At 56.6% G+C, this 20,021-nt stretch overlaps 1 protein-coding gene across 3 annotated transcripts; it reads left to right on the top strand.

Moving 5' to 3' along the window:
* Nucleotides 1-5,495: 5,495 nt before the first annotated feature.
* Nucleotides 5,496-18,569, top strand: CAPN10 (calpain 10). Of its 3 annotated transcripts, none has more exons than XM_063105765.1 (12): nucleotides 5,496-5,726; nucleotides 8,018-8,149; nucleotides 9,425-9,621; nucleotides 10,423-10,637; nucleotides 12,257-12,398; nucleotides 13,124-13,290; nucleotides 13,591-13,871; nucleotides 14,857-15,059; nucleotides 15,590-15,851; nucleotides 17,423-17,622; nucleotides 17,906-17,951; nucleotides 18,226-18,569. In XM_063105765.1, exons 1-12 carry the CDS (start codon nucleotides 5,559-5,561, stop codon nucleotides 18,253-18,255), a joined length of 2,043 nt encoding a protein of 680 aa, XP_062961835.1. In that variant the 5' UTR covers nucleotides 5,496-5,558; the 3' UTR covers nucleotides 18,256-18,569. The 3 variants fall into 3 exon arrangements, with proteins under 3 accessions (XP_062961835.1, XP_062961839.1, XP_062961842.1); XM_063105769.1 differs by having other exon boundaries at nucleotides 17,423-17,512; XM_063105772.1 differs by having other exon boundaries at nucleotides 9,549-9,621.
* Nucleotides 18,570-20,021: the final 1,452 nt, after the last annotated feature.

Raw genomic sequence — 20,021 nt, forward strand, 5'->3', positions numbered from 1 at the left:
CGGAAACCATTAGGCTGGGAAAGGGAGAAACCCAAGCTTCCAGGATCTCACCCCTACTGTCCCCACCTGAGACAACTGCACAGAAGAGCAACCTATGCTTGTCACCATCACTGACTGTCCCCCAGAAGTCCAGGACTGGCCACATGCTTTGCATATAGTTTCTCACTTAATCCTCAAAACTGTCCTATGGGCACTACCACGGGGTTTGTTCATGAGGAAATAAGAAACTCACAGAGCAGTCTGGACTCTTGCTCTGCAGGGCCAGGTGATCTTTGCTCAAGTAACTTCAGAGTGCTGCAGACTCTGGAGCTCCAGAGATGCCTCCTGGACCCACCAGGGTGGGCACCAGGCTCCCTACCACCTCTCGTGCTCAGAGAGGCAGAGTTGGCTCCAGGGTACACATGGCAGCAGCTGGTCCAGTGGGTCCAGGGCCTTGCTAAGGTGGGGGGGTCTCATGGTGAAGCCAGTACCTGCCTCCCACCTGCCCAGGTCCCTCCTGAGGGGATCCCCAGAGGTGAGGCCTTGCTCAGAGGGATAGGCGCCTTGTTGCCTGCAGGCCCACAACACTAGGCATACTCCACCAGGCAGCCAACATGGGTTGCTGTGGGGTGGGTTGGGGTGAGGCTACACTGTTTTGTGGGCCTAAACTGCCCCGCACTTTAGACCTGCAAATGTAACTATGAACATGCCCAAGTACACATCAACGTATTTTCCGTCCCATGAGCTTCCCAAAGACAGACAGGTCTAAAGGGAGCTTGTATCTTCCAACCCGACAGGGCTCTGTCTCCATCAGCCCCACCATCACCAGCACCCTCAGACCCTCCGTTGGCCAGCGAGACTAGTCACCAAGCACCTTCTAAGAAACCAAATCTCTCTCCTCCATCACAGGCTCCACATCTGGGCCTCTGGGCCCACTCTCACTGACCCCAGCTGCAGGGACTTGCTTAGGAGCCCTCTGCAGTGAGTGCTTTTCAAAATGCAAACGTGCTACCGCCCTTTACTCGCACTTAGTGCCCTGGATGGTTCCTCGCCACTGGACACCAGAGCCCAGGGTCCTCCCTGGAAGACAAGGCTGCACACGCACCACCCTTTGAAAGCTCCCAGATTGCTCCTGCTCCCCGCACATGCCATGCCCTCACATCGCCCCTAGGGCCTGCAGTGTTTTAAGCCATCCATTCAAAAGGTGGAGCTTGAGTCCCCTCCCTGAGTGTGAGCTGGACTCAGTGACTTGCTCCCGATGAATGGAATGTGGCAGGAACCAGGATGGGTCATGAGATGCAATGCGGCTCCCACTTTCCCCTTCTCTTCAATCACCTGCTCTGGGAGAAACCAGCGGCCATGCCATGAGGACACTCACACAAGCCTCATGGAGGTTGACATGGTGAAGAAATGAGGCTGCGTGGAAATTTGGAAGTGGATCTTCCAGCCCCAGCCACACCTTCAGATGACTTCAACCCTGACCTGACATTTTGATTGCAGACTCCTGAGAGATCCTGAGCCAGAACCACCCACAGAAGCTGTAAGATAACGTTGGTTGTTTTAAGCCACTAAGTTTTGGGGTAATTTGTTATGTAGATAATACAGAATATTTGCAAGTCTGTCTTGCTACAACAAAAGATTCCACTCAAAATTACTCCAATATTAAAATTACATCTATAAGAAGTCCCAGGTGTAAGGTCACTGAGGAAGGAGACGCTAGCCAGGTAAAGGAAAAGAGGATTTTATTAGCAAGCAAGAGGACCTGCCGGGCTAAGCCGAAAAATGGCATCAGCACCAAGAAGCAGTTGTGTGTCTTCTTTTACAGGGTTAAGATTAGCATCTGGCCTAGCCTAGGAAGACGGTCACAATGTTCCATTTCGGGTACAGCTTGCTCATGGGAGCGGAGACTTGGGGAGACAGAAACCTTGCACTAATGGAGGGAAACAGTTACGATGTTACACTCTGGGTACGGCCTGCTCAGCCTGCTCCTGGGAACAGAGACTTAGGGAGACAGAAACTTGGAGGAACAAAACCAAAGGGTGGGAGTTTTCTAAAAGTCAGGTTTTCAGTTCCATGGACCTAACACCAGGTTGTGGCGATTCTAGGCCTGATCAATTCAGGGGATCAGCACATCACTAGAGACCCTGGGTCGTTTCTGTATTTCTGCTCTGCAATCTCAGCATATTGACCTTTGTCCTCTGGCTCATCCCCATGTGGTTGCAGTCTCTAGGACCACATCCCTACACACTGGCGTCCACAGACTGGACGGGAACATGGCTCATAAGTTCTGAGGACCAAGGAAAACTCCCCAGCAGCCCCCAACTGCTTCTTGTGTCTCACTGCCCAGAGCTGGAGCAACTGCCCCTTTCTAAAACTTGACTTTGGAGGTCGGAAGAAGTTAGATTCCCCACATGACTTCAGCTGCCAGAAACTGAACAGAATTAAAACCAAAGTTCCTACTGGTAAGGAAGGAGGCAGAGGCTGTGGCAAGTCCCCAGCAGAAAGTGGCAGTCTGCCAAACAAGGATGCACTCTTGGCCCACCACCTGTCCCTCTCCTCCACTGGCTGCTGCTGCCTGTCCCTACATCTGGGACACCTCAGCTCTCCCTAAGGCTGGGTTTGCTGTTTGTTTCCCCCCTCCTCACCCCCACGTTAACTCTGGACAATTTGGGGGCAGGACACTGGTTTCTAATCTCCTTATCTCCATGAGAAAGCAATGACTAGCACAGGTCGCACAGGACCCCTTAACACCCACAGGCTTGGGAAGGAAGTGGTTATACGTGTGTTTAAGGGACAGTCCATTGGCTGGAAGTCGGGTCACTGTGGGGAATGTTTTTGCCTGAGGGACCCTCATCCTTCTGTAACTCCCAAACAACACTGCAATATTGGGGTTGTGTTCCCTTCTTGCAGTAAAGGTCCTGAGGCTCTGAAACTCCCAGAGCCTGCAGTTGTTGACAGTGGGGTTGTGAACTAGCTGCCTTCAGAACACTTTTCTTAGCCCACCACCCCAGGCTGCTTCCCACCACTCCTGATACCCCAGGGCTGGGGGTGGGTCCAGGAGACAATGAGGAATGCCTTCCTAACTGGCTGAGGGGGCATCTCTGTACCCTAGGGTATTGAGTAGGACCACAGGGCAAACGGGGTAAGGGTGGGAGCAGGTGGACACAAGAGTTGCCCTAATGCCATCTCTGGCTGAAGCACTAGCAGTGCTGGTCACTCACTCATGCCAGCAGGCCTGGGATGCTGCCTAGCCAGCACCAACTGTCTCTTGGCCCCTTCCAGGTCCTGGGGATCTGTCACAGGGCATGGGCCTAGCCCTGGACATTGATGTAGCCAAAGAAAGGTGCTTGTTTTTGTTTGTCAACCTGAGTAAGTGGCAGAGCAAAGGCCCCCAATAAGTCTGGATCTTGGACCAACTCTAGCTCTAACCACCCATACGTATCATCTGCGATGCTATGGTCTGACTGTCTCCCCCAAAGTTGTTGCAGCTCAATCCCTATTCTAAGAGTGTTGAGAGGGTGGGAAATCAGACTATGGCAGCATTGAAAAATGGGGCTTTTAAAATGTGATTAGATAGTGATGGCTGTGACCTCACAAATGGATCAATCCATTTACAGACTAATAGACTAATAGACTAAAATGGGTTTAATGGGTTATCCCAGAAGTGGCCTTATAAGAGAGCAAGTGAACATGTTAAAGAGCTCTTGTCATTCTACCCATGTAACACCCTGCATTGCTGTAGAGTTACACCAAGAAGAATGCCCTCATCAGATGCGTTCCCTGAACCTTGGACTTAGCTTCCAAAACTGTGAGAAATAAATTTCGTTTCTTTATAAATTACCCAGTTTCAGTTACTGTCATAAGCAACAGAAAACGGACCAATACATGGGGTGAACCAGTTACCCAGCACCCAGGACAGGAAATAAATTTGTCTCTTACTCCTCCAGGATCCCCAGGTAAAGAAGAGCCCAGGCCCTTCCTGATTCCTTTCAGCTATGATGCAGCTGCCAACCTGCCAAGTGAGAAACACCTTCTGGGAAGGTCAGCATTAGGGGGTGCTAAGTGGACATGAAGCATCCAGAGAGAGGTGCTGGGCTATGTGGTCACTATCTTTTCTAGAACCTCAGTAAACAGATAATACCCTGGGTCCCAAACCAGGGGGTGGGGCCCGGTGGGGTCAGAGTAGCACAGTGTCCCGCAACCTTGAAGTGCTCTTCACGCGGGCCCTGCCCAGCCTCAGAGAGAGGAGCCGCAGTCATCACAGGAACCTGGGACTCCCGAGCAGGCAGAAAAGCAGAGGCGGGGGCTTCCAGACCAGGTTCAGTTTCTTTTCCAGCAGTAGCGAGTTTTCACACCTGATTGCAGAAAAACAGCTTCAATAAGACCACCTTTCATATCCCAAGGCTGGGCAAGAGTGGCCTGAGGCGGCAAAATCTGAGAAGCCCTTGTAGGTAGCCGACAGCCGTCACTATGAGGGCCGGGGCCCCTTCTCCCCTGCCTGACACTACGTGAAGGCTCAAGCCTCAGTGAAGCCGGCTTGGAAGAGCAGGGAGAGAACAAGCCTCCGGCTGGCCGCCTATCTTCCTGGGAATGGGGACGAACGGGTTCCTGCAGCAAGGGTGAATCTCCGAGCAGGGGCTGATATCACTGTCTTCACCTCTCCGCTGCACTGAGCGGCCATGAGGTATAACTCCAAGTCCCGAAGGTCACTGTCCAGCCCCCAGGACCAGATGCCCGACCACCCGGGGGCCGGGACAGTGCTCAGCGCGAGGCTTCGGCCTCACCCCTGCCCCCGCTTAGAGTCCAGAGCGGCCGGCTCAAAATCGCCTGGAGACACGCGCCCAGGCCCAAGAAGGTCCAGCCCGGCGGCGCCGCCCCTCAGGCCCCTCTTTCGGAGCCACCTCATTCCCCAGGACGCCGGCACACAACCACGACAACGGCGGGCACTAGAACTGCCCGTGATCGCTAGCAACTTGCCTTCCCATGCGAATTCCTCACCGGCCGCTTTCAACACCGGCGGCCACAGGCAGCGCGGCCAGAGCTGCCTCCAAGCGCCGGAAGAAGCGGCGCATCCTGGGAAGGAGCGACGCATCCTGGGAGCGACGGTGCATGCTGGGATGTGTAGTCCGCAGAGCGACCTCGGTCGAGGCGGCCTCTCAGGTCCCTGCAGCAACAAGAGCCGGCGAGTCCAAGCGGCCCTGAGGCCCCGTCCCGAGGACAAAATGCCCTCCGGACCCCCGCCTGCACGCCTCGGCCGGGACAGTCCCCAGTCCCTCCGGCCTAGGAAGAACTACAACAGGGGCGACGGCGTGGCCTCGCGAGAGCCGAGCTCGCAGCCCCGCCCACTGGCGGCTCGGAAGTCCGCCTCGCCCTTCCCAACGCGCGAGTGCGATTGGGCTGCTGTGTCATGTGACTCAGAGCGACGCGCCTGGTTGGCTGCAGCCTGGTTACCGCGGCGACGGAACGGCCCGGCTGCCCGGCGTCCAAGCCGAGTCAGCGCCTTCCGGTCCCGCGAGGCCGAAGGGCCGGGGCGGGCAGGAGGCGGCGGCGGCGGCCTCGCCCTCCCTCAGGGGCTGCAGATGGGAGCCCGGGGCGCTGGAGGTGCGGCCAGGCCGGAATGCGACGCGGCGTCGGGGCGAGAGCTGTTCCGGGACGCCGCCTTCCCCGCCTCGGAGTCCTCGCTCTTCTCCAGCCGGTCCACGCCGCTGGCCCGGTTCCGGGAGGACATCACGTGGAGGCGGCCCCAGGTGCGGCCGGACGGGGCGCGGGCCGCGGGGTGCGGGGCGCGGGGCGGCCGGGTCACGCAGAACGCAGGAGCTGCTCCTGCCGGTATCAGAAGGAGGCCCCGGACCCGTCCAGAACGAGCGGGGCTCTAACTCAGGGGGAGGCTCAAGGCCCGAGCGAGGGGGCGTGGGCACAGAGGCAGACCCAGCCCCGCTCGCTTCTGCTCCGAAGAGCGTCTGAGCACCCGCGGCAGAATCTCAGCTTTGGACCTCGTGCACCTGCATTTCCAGCTGTAAACGTCTTTAAATGGTAACTCAGAGGGTGCCCCGGCCTAGTGCTGTGTTGACGTTTTTAGGAATGGCTTATCTGTGGAATAAGACAGTCCGGGGAACGACGCTGACCTAAGTGGACGCAGTCTTAGTGGAGACGTCTGGGTGGCCACCAGCCCTTGAACAGAGCCGGAACTGCTTGGCGGTGGTAACCGAGGTGGCATTGACAAGCAGCCTGGCTTCCTCGGCCACACTGAGAAGGCCTGGGAGGAGGCAAGGGCCAGAGCATGAAGAGCTTTACGTGCCATGCCACTGGACTTGGGGTTTCATTTTATTAAAAATATGTATTTTAGGTCAAGGAGAGGCCAGTGGAGTGTTTTCAATAGAGGCCTGATTCTATGGGATTTATATGTTACGAAGCTCACCTTGCTTCTGGGTGAGAAATGCACTGTCAGGGCAAGAGTGCAGGTGGCCACTGCAGTGGTCCTGGAGAAAGATGAGCTTAGTCCGGCGACCATTAGGATGTGGATTTGGAGCAGCTGGATTTGGGAAATACTTTGGAGGGGGGATTGACAGGCCTTAGTGACCAGTTGAGGTAGAGGGTGAGGGTAAGGGAGGAATCAGGAATGACTTAGATTTCTGGCCTGAGCCTCTGGGTGGATGATGGTCCCGGGCCAGAGCCTGGGGGTGATCTAGAATTAGGCTTTGCTCTCACATGTTCAGGTGGAGCAGTCAGGTAGGCAGGTGGACATGAGAGTGGGGTGCTCAGGAAGATCTGGGCTACAGGCATTCATCTGGGAGTTGGAGTGTAATCCATCCGGGGCCTGGAAAAGCATCTCAGGCGAGACTACCAGTAAAGAAAAAAGGGGGCTCGGGACTGACCGTAATGTCACATGGGGTTAAGTAGGTGCCCTGACAAGTAGACTTGAGAAGCAGCAGGCAGTAAGGTGAGAGGGCAGCTTGGAGCATGTGACATCATGACAGCCAAGAAGGGACTGCTTTAGGGGCCAAGGGATGGCCAGCTGTTCTGAATGCTGCCAAGGAGTTGGGAAAGACGAGGGCAGACAGGTGCCCATTGGATTTGACAACATGCAGGTGATGATAGAGGCAGTTTTGGGGGCATGATTGACTCAACATGAGGGGCTGTGTTGAGAGTGAACGGGCGGGAGGAAGTAGGGACAGCAGCTCTTTCAAGAAAGTTGTCAGTGAAGGGAAGCCTAGAGGGGAATATGGTGCTGAGGGGAAATATCTGAAAGAAGATGGGAATTCTCCTGCTCCAAGGAGGTGGGAGGGAGGGAGGGAGTCATGGGAGGGAGGGAATCGCCCCAGGCTCTGAGGCAGCAGGAGGGCAGGAGAGGGTCAGTTCCAGCAGCTTCTGGTAAAGCAGGAGGCAAGGTCAGCAGCTCAGAGGGGCATGGGCAAGGGGAGTGTGGGCATTCTGAGAACAGAAGGAGAAAGGGGAAGGTATGACGTAGTCAGGGATGTGGGAAAGTGAGCCTTGTAGAGAAACAGTAGGATTTCCAGCAGTGTGGAGGACCCGTCTGAGATTTGCTATTAGGCATTTAAAGTGAAATTGTTTTCTTTCTTTTTTTTTTTTAAAGATGACCAGTAAGGGGATCTTAACCCTTGACTTGCTGTTGTCAGCACCACACTCTCCCAAGTGAGCTAACCAGCCATCCCTGTATAGGGATCTGAACCTGTGGCCTTGCTGTTATCAGCACCGCACTCTCCCAAGTGAGCCATGGGCTGGCCCTGAAACTGTTTTCTAAACCAACATTTAGCTGTTTGAGAAAGGACATGGAAGGATTCATCCAGAGTTGGGGGTTTTGCTAGTAAGGAAGGTAGACAGAGACAGGCAACCCAGAATCTAAGCTAGAAGGAAGTGCTGAAATATGGCTGTGGAAAGCCAGATTCTCCCCTCCCCTTTGGGCAACATAAATGACAAGGAAAGCTCCTCCTAGCTGCTGTCACCTGGGTCCCTGTGTGTTCAGTTTGAGATTAGCCATCAGTCATGAGCTACCTCTGGACAATTTCCTTTATTACAGGAAATCTGTGCTGCGCCCCAGCTGTTTCCAGAGAACCCACAGGAAGGGCAGGTGAAGCAGGGGCTGCTGGGGGACTGCTGGTTCCTGTGTGCCTGCGCTGCCCTGCAGAAGAGGCGACACCTCCTGGACCAGGTGTGGGTGCCACTCACCCTGTGTGTGTGATCGAGCAGCTTTCTCTTCTGCTCAATCCCTCCTGTTGGCTGTGCACAGAAAGCTCTTCCAAAAGCAGAACCTTGCTGCAGCTGGGTCTCTGGCTGTGCTGGGGACCTCTGCTGTGGCTGCCCAGGATGGTTAGGGAAAGTGTGAGGGTTCCGAGGCAGAGACTAAGGGCCCCAGTCTGTCCCCATCCTGCAGGAGGGTGGTGCCTCGGCCCGGCTGCAGGTGTCCATCGGGGAGGCTTTCTGCCCTGCTCTGTGGTCTTGTGAGCCCTGGGTTCTCCAAGCAGTCAGAGGCATGAATTTGGAATAAAAAGATGAATGTGCTGGCCTAGAGTAGGAGAGGGTTGGCTGAGGGATCCTGTATCCCTGGTTTGGAATATGTTTTCTTAGCTAGTTGATTTTTTTAAAACAGGTTTTGAATATAAATTGGCAAAAGGTTATGAAACTGTTTCTGATGCTAGACAGATACAGGCAGAGAACGCCTTCTCAGATTTTCACTATTTTATGTTTGGCTCACTGCTAGGTGTTACCGATTAACGCAACATAGTTGAAAGTGGTGGCCTCATTCAGAGTTCCTCTTGTGCTCCGGCCCCATGTTAAGCATGTCACAGTTACTGGCTCTCATGCTCACATCCGTGCCAACTTTGACCCTTTTTTACAAATGAGGGTGCTAAAACCATTGTCATCATGTTTCTGGTTAGTAACTTGGAGAGCCAGGACCGCACCAAACCTGCCTAGGTGCAAAGCTCACCCTCTCTCCTAATGCTGGGTCAAAACAGTGAGCCCTGAAGGAACCCAGCAGTGGACGCAGAGGTCCGGGGGCTGGCTATGTATGTGGGACACCAGATTCCAAGCAGGGGTGGCTGTTCCTGTGGTGACAGGTGGTTTGTAGCCACCTCCATCAAGAATGAGTCATTCATGCCCGCAAAAGTCACATTTGTTTTAGATTCAGGTCAAATGCTTATTGGGGACAGTAGAACATAGTGGTTGTCTTTAAGATTTGGGAGATACTAGGCTCCCTCAGTGTGGCCCTCAAGTATGTAAATGAAAGGTCTGTTCGTTTTGCATGCAGTGGTTTAGTTTTCCGTGAGCACTGATGTCTAGGTGTGGAGTAAAGTGGAGTCCTGTGCAGACAGCAGGTGCCTGTGGAGTGGGTCAGTGGTGGTCACACCATGCTCAAGACGCCTAACGAGCGCCAGGCGATGCTAGTCTCTCATGGTTTCCTTTTGCCTCTCCCTGTGCATGGTAGGTCATTCCTCCAGGACAGCCGAGCTGGCACGACCAGACGTACCGTGGCTCCTTCACCTGTCGAGTTTGGCAGTTTGGACACTGGGTGGAGGTGACCATAGATGACCGTCTGCCTTGTCTTGCAGGGAGACTCTGCTTCTCCCGGTGCCAGAGAGAGGATGTGTTCTGGCTTCCCTTACTGGAAAAGGTCTACGCCAAGTACGTGCGTGGGAGGCTGAAGGGGCCAGGCTGGGGCAGGCTGGGGGGCTATTGCCGCTGTGGGCTGCCCCGGGAGGCGCATCTCTGCTCGCCCTGGGCTGCAGAGCCCTTTCCAGGTCTGCGGGTCTAGCAGCCGGTCCTGGGGTGGGGCTGACTGGTCCCCAGGCAGAAATTCAGAAATTCTCCGTTTGGCCTGTGTCTGCTCCACCCCAGCCCCCTGCCTCTCCCTTCCCACACTGCAGAGTCCACATGGAGCCTGCCTCCGCAGGGAGGAGAGGCATGCTGTCCACCTGTTTGTTTTCTCAGACCCAGCAGGAAAGATGCTTCCATGTACTTGTGTTTGAACACTCAGGACAGGTGGCCTCTCTGTGCAGTCAGTGGGGAGGAGTGAAGCCAGCTGGGTGTGCCAGCACATGTTTACCATGGTCTCGACTCAGGGACCCTGCCGCTCACCATTAGTCTTCACTGAGTGATCCTCCCTCTTAGAGTGCATGTCTCATCTTGCTGGAGGAGGCAGGGCTGCTAGGCAGGTATCTGCGTGGCAGAACTGAGGGAGGCTGACTGGCGTGTCAGTGCCGAGGGAGTCCTTCCATCAGATGCACTGCTTTCGGGGAATATGGGGTTTCAGCTTTGAAGGCAAGACCAGGAGGAGATGAGGTAGGAGGCAAAGAGGGAACTAAAGAGGCACGAGTGAGTGGCGGGTCAGAAGGTGATGTGGGGGTGTTACAGATGTAGGATAGAAGAGAGGCGGGGGCCACGCCCAGGGTCAGAGGCTCACTCCCTCTGGCTGTGTTCCATTAGGGTCTATGGGTCCTATGAGCACCTGTGGGCAGGGCAGGTGGCGGATGCCCTGGTGGACCTAACTGGTGGCCTGGCAGAAAGGTGGAACCTGAAGGACTTAGGCACCAGCGGCCAGCAGGATAGGCACGGCAGCAGGGAGCACAGGACTTGTCGGCAGCTGCTCCGCCTGAAGGACCGGTGTCTGATCAGCTGCTCGGTGCTCAGCCTCAGAGCAGGTAAGGCGCATGGCTGGCACGTGCCCCACGCAGCCCTGCCTTGGGCACATGTCAGCTTTTTGTATAACTCTTCATAAGCTGCTAGATAGCCCTGTCAGGACTAAGCAGAAAGAAGGAAATTTGTCCTCAGAGTTGGTGTCCTAGGTTTGTGACCTTCCCCTATGTCCCTTCTTCAGAGGAAGGTGACCCTTTTTTCCCTTGACCAGTCCTTTCGACTAAAGCAAGGAGGAACCCCTGTGTGGTCATTGTCACGTGGGGACATTCTTGGAACCAGGTGGCACAGAGTTGAATCCTGGTAACCTGGCAGAATCAAAACCCAGGTTTCATTTTAGAGACGTATGTGTTCATTATAGAAAGTTTGTTTACAAGAAAAGAGAAAAATGACTCACATACAACCACTTGTGACTTTTCAGTGCTCTCTCTCAGATTTTTCATAAACATAATATACATCCACGTTATTTTTTATTGTATACAATTTTCTATGCTGTCACATAAACTCATCAACATCTTATTTCATTATAAGTAACATTACACTGAACATCTTTGTGTGTTTTTTTCATATTTAGGATTATTTTCATAATGTAATTTTAGTCAAAGAATACAGACATCAAAATAAACAGACATGCTGGTGGCCTCCCTGCCCCAGCATGTGTGTGAGGGAGGCACAGGCCCCAGCCTGGTTCTCTCAAGACGAGATTCAAGAGCACATTGGAGGTGAGGGGAGCCTGGAGGGCGTGTGGTCCCTTCCACCCTCCTGGGCTGCACTGGGGCGCCATGCAGGACACAGCCTCAGAGCCTCCTCCTGAGAGCGCAGGAGCTGCCTCTTTAATTTAATATCTGCTCCCGGGAGCTGTTGGCTTAGGGCTGCTACGAGGGTGGAGTGGGGCTAATTCTTGGCACTTCAGGCTTTGGAGAAAACCCCCAGGCCAAAGAGATACAACTGGAGGTCCCCTGGAACCCACTGAAGCAGCAGGGGGCTGGGGACGCAGGCGGGACACGAGGGCTGCAGCTGCAGTGGTTTGAGCACTGAGATCACACCAGAAGTTCTTTCTCTGCTTTCTGGCCACTGCCTTCCCCAGACAGGGCACTCCTTTCTGTCTCATCCACTTCTGCGTACCTCTGTCCAATGTCTCTGGCTAAATGGAGCCATTTCCCCTCTGGGCCTCTAGTCCTCCCCACTGGTCTCTGATTGAACTCTATCTGAATGTCCCTGCCTTCAGCTGGCTTTGCCTTGGGGACATCTCTGTTGTTTCTTGGTACTTATAGATGCATTGATGACAATAACGATGGTGGCATGTTTGAGAACAGTCCTGAGCCAGGTGTCCTGTACTGACTGAGGCCCAGAGAAGGGGATGCCTTGCCCAGTGCCAGGCCCAAGTGGCAGCTGAGCCACGGTCCAGACCTTGGCCCTTGACCGTATGCTGCTGAGGATGTGCCTGAGCCAATGGCTGACAGTTGTTAGGAAGGAGCTCCCGTGGTCCATGGGGACTTGGGCCTCCTGTGTAGCCACAGTTGGGTGGGCTGGAGAACCTCCTAGGAAGGGGGCAGAGACATGTGCATCCTTCTCTGGGGACCTCATGGCACCCTTCCCACCTGTGACGGAGCTGTTCCTCACACAGGTGCCAGGGAGCTGGGAGAGTTTCATGCCTTCATTGTTTCTGATCTGCGGGAGCTCCGAGGTCAGGCTGGCCAGGATGTCCTGCTGCTGCGGATTCAGAACCCCTGGGGCCGGCGGTGCTGGCAGGGGCTCTGGAGAGAGGGGTGAGTGCTGCAAGGGCCTGGCCGCAGGTTGGGGCTTAGAGACCGTGTGCATGTTTGGGCCCCAGTACTCATCTGGTCTGGGCCTGGGTTACTTCACTGTCAGGACAGTGCTTAGCTGTCTCAGGCAATGCCTCTTAGCCCCAGCTCAGGGGCCAACCTGGTTCTGTCTTGGCCCCAAACAGACCTCATGAGGCCTGGGACCCAGGAAACCCTAGGGCCTAGGGTCCTGTCTTGGCGGCACCCACAGAATGGGGTATGTGCAGCCAGGCTGTTGGGGGAGCAGGGACCTGGGGGATGCCTGCAGTTGAAGTCCTCAGCTCAGTTTTAAGATCTGATTGAGCCAGGATCCCCTGTATGGCCTTGGGCACCCCTCTATGGGTGCTTGGACAGCTCCCACCCCACCCTGCTGGCCCCTGGGCAGATCCTGGTGTGGCCAAGTGGAATGTCACTCTCTTTAGTTGTGGAAGGAGTGGCAGCTCCAGCCGTGACAATAGAGCAAATGTCCTTCCAGACTCTAGAGTGGCAGCCCGTTCAGAGGCAGGGAGCCCCTCCACAGAAGGCTGCTGCACAGATGGCCCAGTGCTGCAGCGCACCTCTGGGTGTGTGAGGAGCTATGGAGCTGAACTGTCTGGGAGCTGGCAGGAACACAGGGCTCCCCGGGCCCCTCCAGATTCCCTCCCCAGCTCTCGTGGGAGACGCTTCCACTGAAATAAGGTTCCTTTCAGGGGTGAAGGGTGGAGTCAGGTAGATCCGGCGGAAGCATCTGACCTCCTGTCCCAGCTCCAGGAAGGGGAGTTCTGGGTGGAGGAGGAAGAGTTCGTCAGGGAGTTTGATGAGATCACTATTGGCTACCCAGTCACGGAGGCCGGTCACCTGCAGAGCCTCTACACAGGTGACCCCACTAGGACGCGCTCCGCCTTCTGAAGTCAGAAGGCTGTTCCACTGTGGCGACCCTGGGCCCGGCCCCTGCCCAGGCCCCATTTGGCTTCTCTTTAATGTAAATGTAGAGATTGTTCCGCCCCCTCCCCATCCCAGGTGTCTCGAGGTGGTGGGAGGCCGGTGGGCTCCTAGAAGGTGCTCGTTTTCTGTCTGCTGCTGTAGCTGAGGCTTGTGCCCGCTCAACCTGTCAGCATAGTAGGACGCCGGCCCCAGCCATCCCCCGAAGCTGATGTGTGCTGTGTTCTTGCACTAGAAAAGGTGCTGTGCCATGTGCAGGCGCTACCAGGGGCCTGGGTCAAGGGGCAGTCAGCAGGAGGCTGCCGGAACAACAGCAGCTTTCCCAGCAACCCCAAGTTCTGGCTGCGGGTCTCGGAACCGAGTGAGGTATACATTGCCGTCCTGCAGAGGCCTGGGATGCACAAGGCAGACTGGGCAGGCCGGGCCCAGGCACTGGTGGGAGGCAACTGGCCCTCATGCAGTCCAGCGAGCTTCCCAGGCAAGGACTACCAGGCCGTGGGCCTCCACATCTGGAAGGTAACTTAGCCCCAGCCTGGGTCCCCCTCAGTGGGGTGGGGGGCATGGAGGCCTGCAGAGGTCTGGGTCCCAGGAGTTGCCGTGCTAGGACACACATGACTCTGCCATAGGGCCTATCTCCCACCTCTGGGGTGCTGCGTGGGGTTCAGATGACTGCTGGCACTCCCACGGGCCCAGCTCTGACCTGAGTCCATGTGTCTTGTTGGCCAAAGGGAAGCAAACAGCAGCAGCAGAGACAGAGGCTGCAGGCCCCACAGGCCCCTGGCTGTGTCACTCTTTCTGGAGCGGACGGGGTAGAACCACCATTGAGGGGAACCAGGCCAAACCCTAGTGCTGCCACTTGCAGGGTGACCTCAAGAGGGTGCGCCACCTCTTGCCCCCCCGCAGTTCTCTCCCTGCCACATGGAGACACAACACCAATCTCATGGGAGTGTTCTGAGCTCAGTCTGTCACACACTCAGTGACTAGCTCGTAAAATTTTCTGTTTCCTAGAAAAACTAATGGAGACACCCAAGAGAACACTGGGGCTGTGAGGTCCGGGTCAGGTGCTGCCTGTCTGCTTGCCCAGTGGTTGGTTTCTAATCTTGTGTGTCTCAACAGGCGTGACAGTTCACACCACATTGTTCCCTATTCCTTTGTGGGTGTGTCCTACATTATGTTCTTTTATTCTTGCGAAAGTAGTTTCTGAAAAGCCTTTGCCAGCGGTCCTCAGGCAGCATTGGCCATGGTACCTTTTTAGGCATAGCCCTATCCAGATCTGTCTTTTTCCTGAACAGGAGGATTTGTATGCTCCTATCTGGGACACACGCTGGCCCTGGGGCTGAATGAGCCCTGGATTCATGAGCATTTCCAGCTGGCACCTGAGAGCATGGGAGGGACTGACTGGGCACTTGGTGTGTGAACTCAGGAGGCCCTTGTGCCTTGAGCCAGGGCCCTTGATGCCAGCCTCTTCTCTGCACTGAGCCTCCTGTCCGCACTCCCGCAGGTCGAAAAGCGGCGGATCAGCCTGCCCAGGGTCCTGTCTGCACCCCCCGTGGCTGGCACCATGTGCCACGCTTACGACCGGGAGGTCCACCTGCACTGTGAGCTCTCCCCAGGCTACTACCTGGCCGTCCCCAGCACCTTCCTGAAGGACGTGTCAGGGCAGTTCCTGCTCCGAGTCTTCTCTACGGGGAGAGTGTCTCTCAGGTGGGGGCCTGCACCTGCTGTTTGCTCTCTGAGGCTGTGGCCTAGAGAGGAGCAAGGGCTCTTTGGAAAGTGGAGTTTTGGGGGCCGACCCTGTGGCGCACTCGGGAGAGTGCGGCACTGGGAGCGCAGCAGTGCTCCCACCGCGGGTTCGGATCCTATATAAGGATGGCCGGTGCGCTCACTGGCTGAGCGCGGTGCGGCCGGTCACAAAAAGACAAAAAAATAAAATAAAATAAATAAATAAATAAATAAATAATTTGGGCCGGCCCGTGGCTCACTCGGGAGAGTGCGGTGCTGATAACACCAAGGCCCCGGGTTCGGATCCCATATACGGATGGCCGGTTCGCTCACTGGCTGAGCGTGGTGCTGACAACACCAAGTCAAGGGTTAAGATCCCCTTACCGGTCATCTTTTAAAAAAAAAAAAGAAAGTGGAGTTTGGGGCAGTTTCCCTTCAGGGTTTGTGGGCTGTTGTGCCCATGGCTGAGTCCGCCTGGAGCACACGGCCAAGCCGTCCTTTTCTCCCGGCAGTGCCGTCAGGCCAGTGGCCAAGAGTGCCGCACCCAGAGCAGCCCTGCCCACAGGGGAGTGGGAGATCGTGCAGCTGCGGGGCTGTTGGAGAGTCGGCCAGACGGCGGGGGGCAGCAGGAACTTTGCCTCCTACCCCACCAACCCCTGCTTCCCCTTCTCGGTCCCCGAGGGCGCCGGCCCCCGCTGTGTTCGCATAACTCTGCATCAGCACTGCCAGCGCAGCGACGGCGAGTTCCACCCCATCGGCTTCCACGTCTTCCAGGCAAGATCCCTGCACGGAGGCAATGGAGCGCAAGCCAAGAGGGGATGGGAGGGCCCCTCAGGTCATTTGTATCTTGGTCCACGTTGTCCCTGTAGACAGCTGGCTGTGGCACAGAGTCCAGGGCTCGGTCATTTGGGCATGCCGGCCAGGCTGGCTGGTCATGTGGAAGACTTGTCTGTAGCTTTGAGAGATCCACACTCCCTGCGGTCAACACCGGCAGCCCCTTGTCCACTCACCCTGGCTCAGAACAACTGTTTCCCAAGAGATCCCATCTCCCCAGAACCGTGCTTCCCACCCCGGGACCCTAGGCTCTGCTCCTGGTTCAGCTCCTCAGGAGCGGGTGCTGGGAAGAAGCTGTGGCCTGGGTTGTTGGGGAAGAGGGTGCTTTAGGTGACCAGAAGAGCAGGAGAGTGAGCGAGAGGCCCATGCTTGGCCAAGACTGTCTGGCAGCATGACAGACATGCAGCCTGCCCACTGGGTGGTATCCCCATATTCGGGGCAGAAGGAGGATTTTCAGATCAGACACAAAGCCAGTTGGTGAGGAGCTCTGGGGGACCAGCACCCCGGAGTCGGTCTCTAGGCCTGAGGGGCCCAAATCCAAGACAGGAAGCAGAAGGGAGAAGACCAGAACCTGACAGTTGTCTCCAGCCTCACTTTAGAATGGGGTGGGGGTGACAGGAGGAGCCACTGGCCCCTCAGCTGCTCCTGCACAGACCCCTCAGCTAGCCTGTTCTTGCCCTTAGGTGGAGAGAAGGTTGTGTGCTGTTAAGGCCCAGCCAGGGAAGGGTTGATGAGTCTAGAAGGTCCCCAGGGGCCTTGCTCAGCCTTGCTCAGTTCCCAGCAGCCACGCAGGTTTGCAGTGGATGAGCAGGGAGCCACACGGTGCTGGAGGCCAGAGGTCACAGGCCCAGCCTCCCCATCCAGGGTGGCCTGGAGCTGTGTCTGAGGATGGAGTACAGGTGACCTGGGGGAGGGAAGGACAGGATTTTCTCTGATTAAGAAAGTTCTGCACCCATTGGGAGGGCAGAGCCACTGCCCTCCAGGGAGCTGAGGGGAGAATCCTGGAGTCTGCGGCTTCTCGCCCCAGGCCACCTGCTCAGGTCACCAGGAGCTCTGAAAAAGTGCCAGTGCTTAGGGGCCAATCAGAGCTCTTTTGAGGCAGGCCCTGGGCAGTGGTAGGTTTTTAAAATAAAGCCCCCTAGGGCCAGCCCATGGCTCACTTGGGAGAGCATGGTGCTGACAACACCAAGGCAAGGGTTAAGATCCCCTTACCAGTCATCTTTAAAAAAATAAAAATAAAGCCCCCTGGTGATCTGATCTTCATCTAGGCTTGGGCACCACATACAGGGCCTTCTGGCAAGGATGGCCAGGCCAGCAGTTCCTCCTCCTCAGCAAAAGTTGCATGTGGCTTTGGAAGATGGGGCCTCCGGCGCCACGAGATCCAGGCAGACTGTGTCAGGCTGCAGCTGACCCTGGCGTCCCCAGCCGAGCCCCCAGGCTGGGAGGAAGAAGAACATGCCTCTTCGGCCACCCTGCGTAGGCCTCCCCATCTGAGCACATGCCTCCCACAGGTTCCAGCGGGTGGTGAGAGCCAGGGCGCGCCGTCCCTGCTGCTCCAAGAGCCACTGCTGAGCTGCGTGCCGCATCGCTACGCCCAGGAGGTGAGCCGGCTCTGCCTCCTGCCAGTGGGGACCTACAGGATTGTGGCTTCCACCTACTTGCCGGACACAGAGGGTGCCTTCACAGTGACCATAGCAACCAGAATAGACAGGTGGGGCTCCCTGCCAGGGGCAACCAGCAGGAAGCTAGGGTCGCCAGCGACTCAGTGTTCACCACATGTCTCCCCTTGCCCCTCTGCTGTGGTTCTCTCCCACCTGACCCACAGGCCCAAGCTCCTGCCTGTCCTGGTGGAGACCAGAGGCAGACATGGGTGCCTTGGGACTCTCTCACAGGTCGAAGCTTGCAGGGAGAACTCAGGAGCTGGGCTGGGGGTGCACAGCTCTCCTGTGCGTGGGGTGGGGTCTGGGAGGGGTGACCTGCTGCTCTCTCCACAGGCGGTCCCTACACAGCCAGGAGATGCTGGGGCAGTTCCTCCAAGAGGTGCGTATGTGGCCCCCAACCCCGCTCATCTGCCTGGGACTGCCTGGTGGCCTGGGGGTCCCAATTCCCCAGCCCCTCCCAGTGGCCTCACTGTAGATGGTCTCTGCCTAGGATGTGAGGCGCCCAGTTACTTCCAGTGAGAGCCATTGGGCAGATGCTCCAGATGCCTGAGGAGCTGGGTCTGCATTGAACTCCCGGCCACGCCCGGGAGGGTGTGAGGAGGGGTAGGTAGCAGCGCAGCCACTGCCCAGCCTCACTGTCCCTCCTGTTGCAGGTCTCCATTATGGCGGTGATGAAAGCCTGAGTGGCCCTGTGCGCTATGGCAGCTGGTTCTGAGCCCTGGCCCACTTCACAGCTCTGCAGAGCAGCTGTGCCTGGGGGTCCAAGTAAAATGCCCCGTCCCAGAGAGATGTAGCCCTAGGGTCCAGCAGGTGCTGCAGGAGGGGCAAGAAGAACTCAGAGTGGCATCTTGTCACGCCGCTGAGACAACAGACCCCACGATTCCAGGAGCTTCCCAGAATTCCTCCCAAGTCACCTTTCATTGACTCCAGACAGCCGCCTTATACCATGTGGGAGTGTATTTCAACAAATCTTGTTAAAACTATTTATTATTTGAAACATTTTTCAGATGTAACTTTATAAACATGAGCTTTGAGCAATTCTGTTCCAAGCAGGCCTGGCTGAAACGGTGCTTGCTGAGCAGGCTGTGGGGAGGCGCACAGGGCTGGGTGGGGAACACGGGTTTCGGGAGGAGGTGGTGAGTGGGGACTAGAAGTTTGGGTGGGGGGAATGGGGCATGCGCCAGTAGGGGAGGCCCAGGTGGTGCCAGTCAGAGCCTGGGGGGACGCAGAGGACTGAGGGATTGGGAGTGGGGGAGCAGGCCAGGAGAAAGGTGCTGCCCAAGGCTGGCTGTGAAGATGGGCAGCCTCAGAAGTGGGCGTCACAACAGAGGGCACCTCCGCCTTCAGCTGGATGTGCCATGGGGTTGTCCTGGGCATACTGGTCTTCATCCCCATCACCCCCGCACACGCATCCCAGATGCAACAGTGAGAGCCCAGGGCTCTCTGCATGGTTCAGGGGACAGTTCTCAATGCTGGATGGGGAGGGCCCTCACAAATCCCTTTTTAATTTCTTTTACTACCTGAGTCCCTTGCTGGTTGGGAGACTAGAGTACCCGGTGTGGAACGCTGTTGCCCTGCTAGTCATGCTCACATCTCAACCCCTGGCACCATGTTCCCATTAGAAGTCTGCCCTCAAGGATGGCCCTGTGCCCACTCTCCGCCCCCTCCATACCTAGACTTGCTCTTGCCTCCTGCACCGTGAGCTCCTCTCCCCAGCAGGACTGGCAGCCCCTCCCCTCCCCCATCCCCTAGCCCTGCAGTGGTAGGGGCACTGATTCCCAAGTAGCAGGGACCTACCTCTGGGTTGGGGCTCAGCCACTCCCAGTCTGACACAGGCCCTCCCTGCTCCTGGTGGCAGGAGCTGCATGAGGCTCTAACTTCTCACTTGCAAACCCTGCTGCGGCCCCTTCATCCACTGGCTTCTGTGCTGACCTGGGGTGAAGTGGCATTGCTGCTCAGCAGGGGTGTATGGCCTGTCTGGGGGTCCCACGCATGGCTGGAATGCCTGGCCTTTGTGCCCTGCATGCCTCAGTCTCCACAGCCAGGCCACCCCACCTGGTCAAGCCTTCCCTAGAAGCCGAGGCAGGCCTTACAGAGCTGAGTGCACGGCTTGCGGCCAGGGTCTGCACTCTGGCCTGCTCCATTGTCCAGAATGTTTATCACTAGCTGCCCCTTTCCCTCTCCACAGTGTGTGTTTGGGCAGTAATCCCAGGGATGTCTGCAGGTGGACCATGGTGAGGGGCCCACCATTGGCCTGACAGATTTGGGGAGTGGCCCCTGGGGTATGCCAGCAGCTTCTGGGTAGGGAAGGGGATGCAAGCAGGCACGAGGCCCTTACAGGCTCTTCCTGTGTTCTGGGCCAGCAGCCACAAGCTGCCAGGTGACATTTCTCTCTAAGCCTCCACCAGGGTGGGCTCTTTGCAGCTGCCTCTGGCAGCCTCAATGAGCT

The sequence above is a fragment of the Cynocephalus volans genome, chromosome 1, assembly GCF_027409185.1.
Source record: "Cynocephalus volans isolate mCynVol1 chromosome 1, mCynVol1.pri, whole genome shotgun sequence".
In the NCBI taxonomy this organism is placed as follows: domain Eukaryota; kingdom Metazoa; phylum Chordata; class Mammalia; order Dermoptera; family Cynocephalidae; genus Cynocephalus; species Cynocephalus volans.

Bases quoted from the DNA above. Each gene is read 5' to 3' on its own strand.
- CAPN10 (XM_063105765.1), top strand. From the start codon at position 5,559: ATGGGAGCCCGGGGCGCTGGAGGTGCGGCCAGGCCGGAATGCGACGCG. The intron at 10,638-12,256 runs GTAAGGCGCATG...TTCCTCACACAG, and splicing joins GGTGCTCAGCCTCAGAGCAG to GTGCCAGGGAGCTGGGAGAG. The intron at 12,399-13,123 runs GTGAGTGCTGCA...GGTTCCTTTCAG, and splicing joins CAGGGGCTCTGGAGAGAGGG to GGGTGAAGGGTGGAGTCAGG.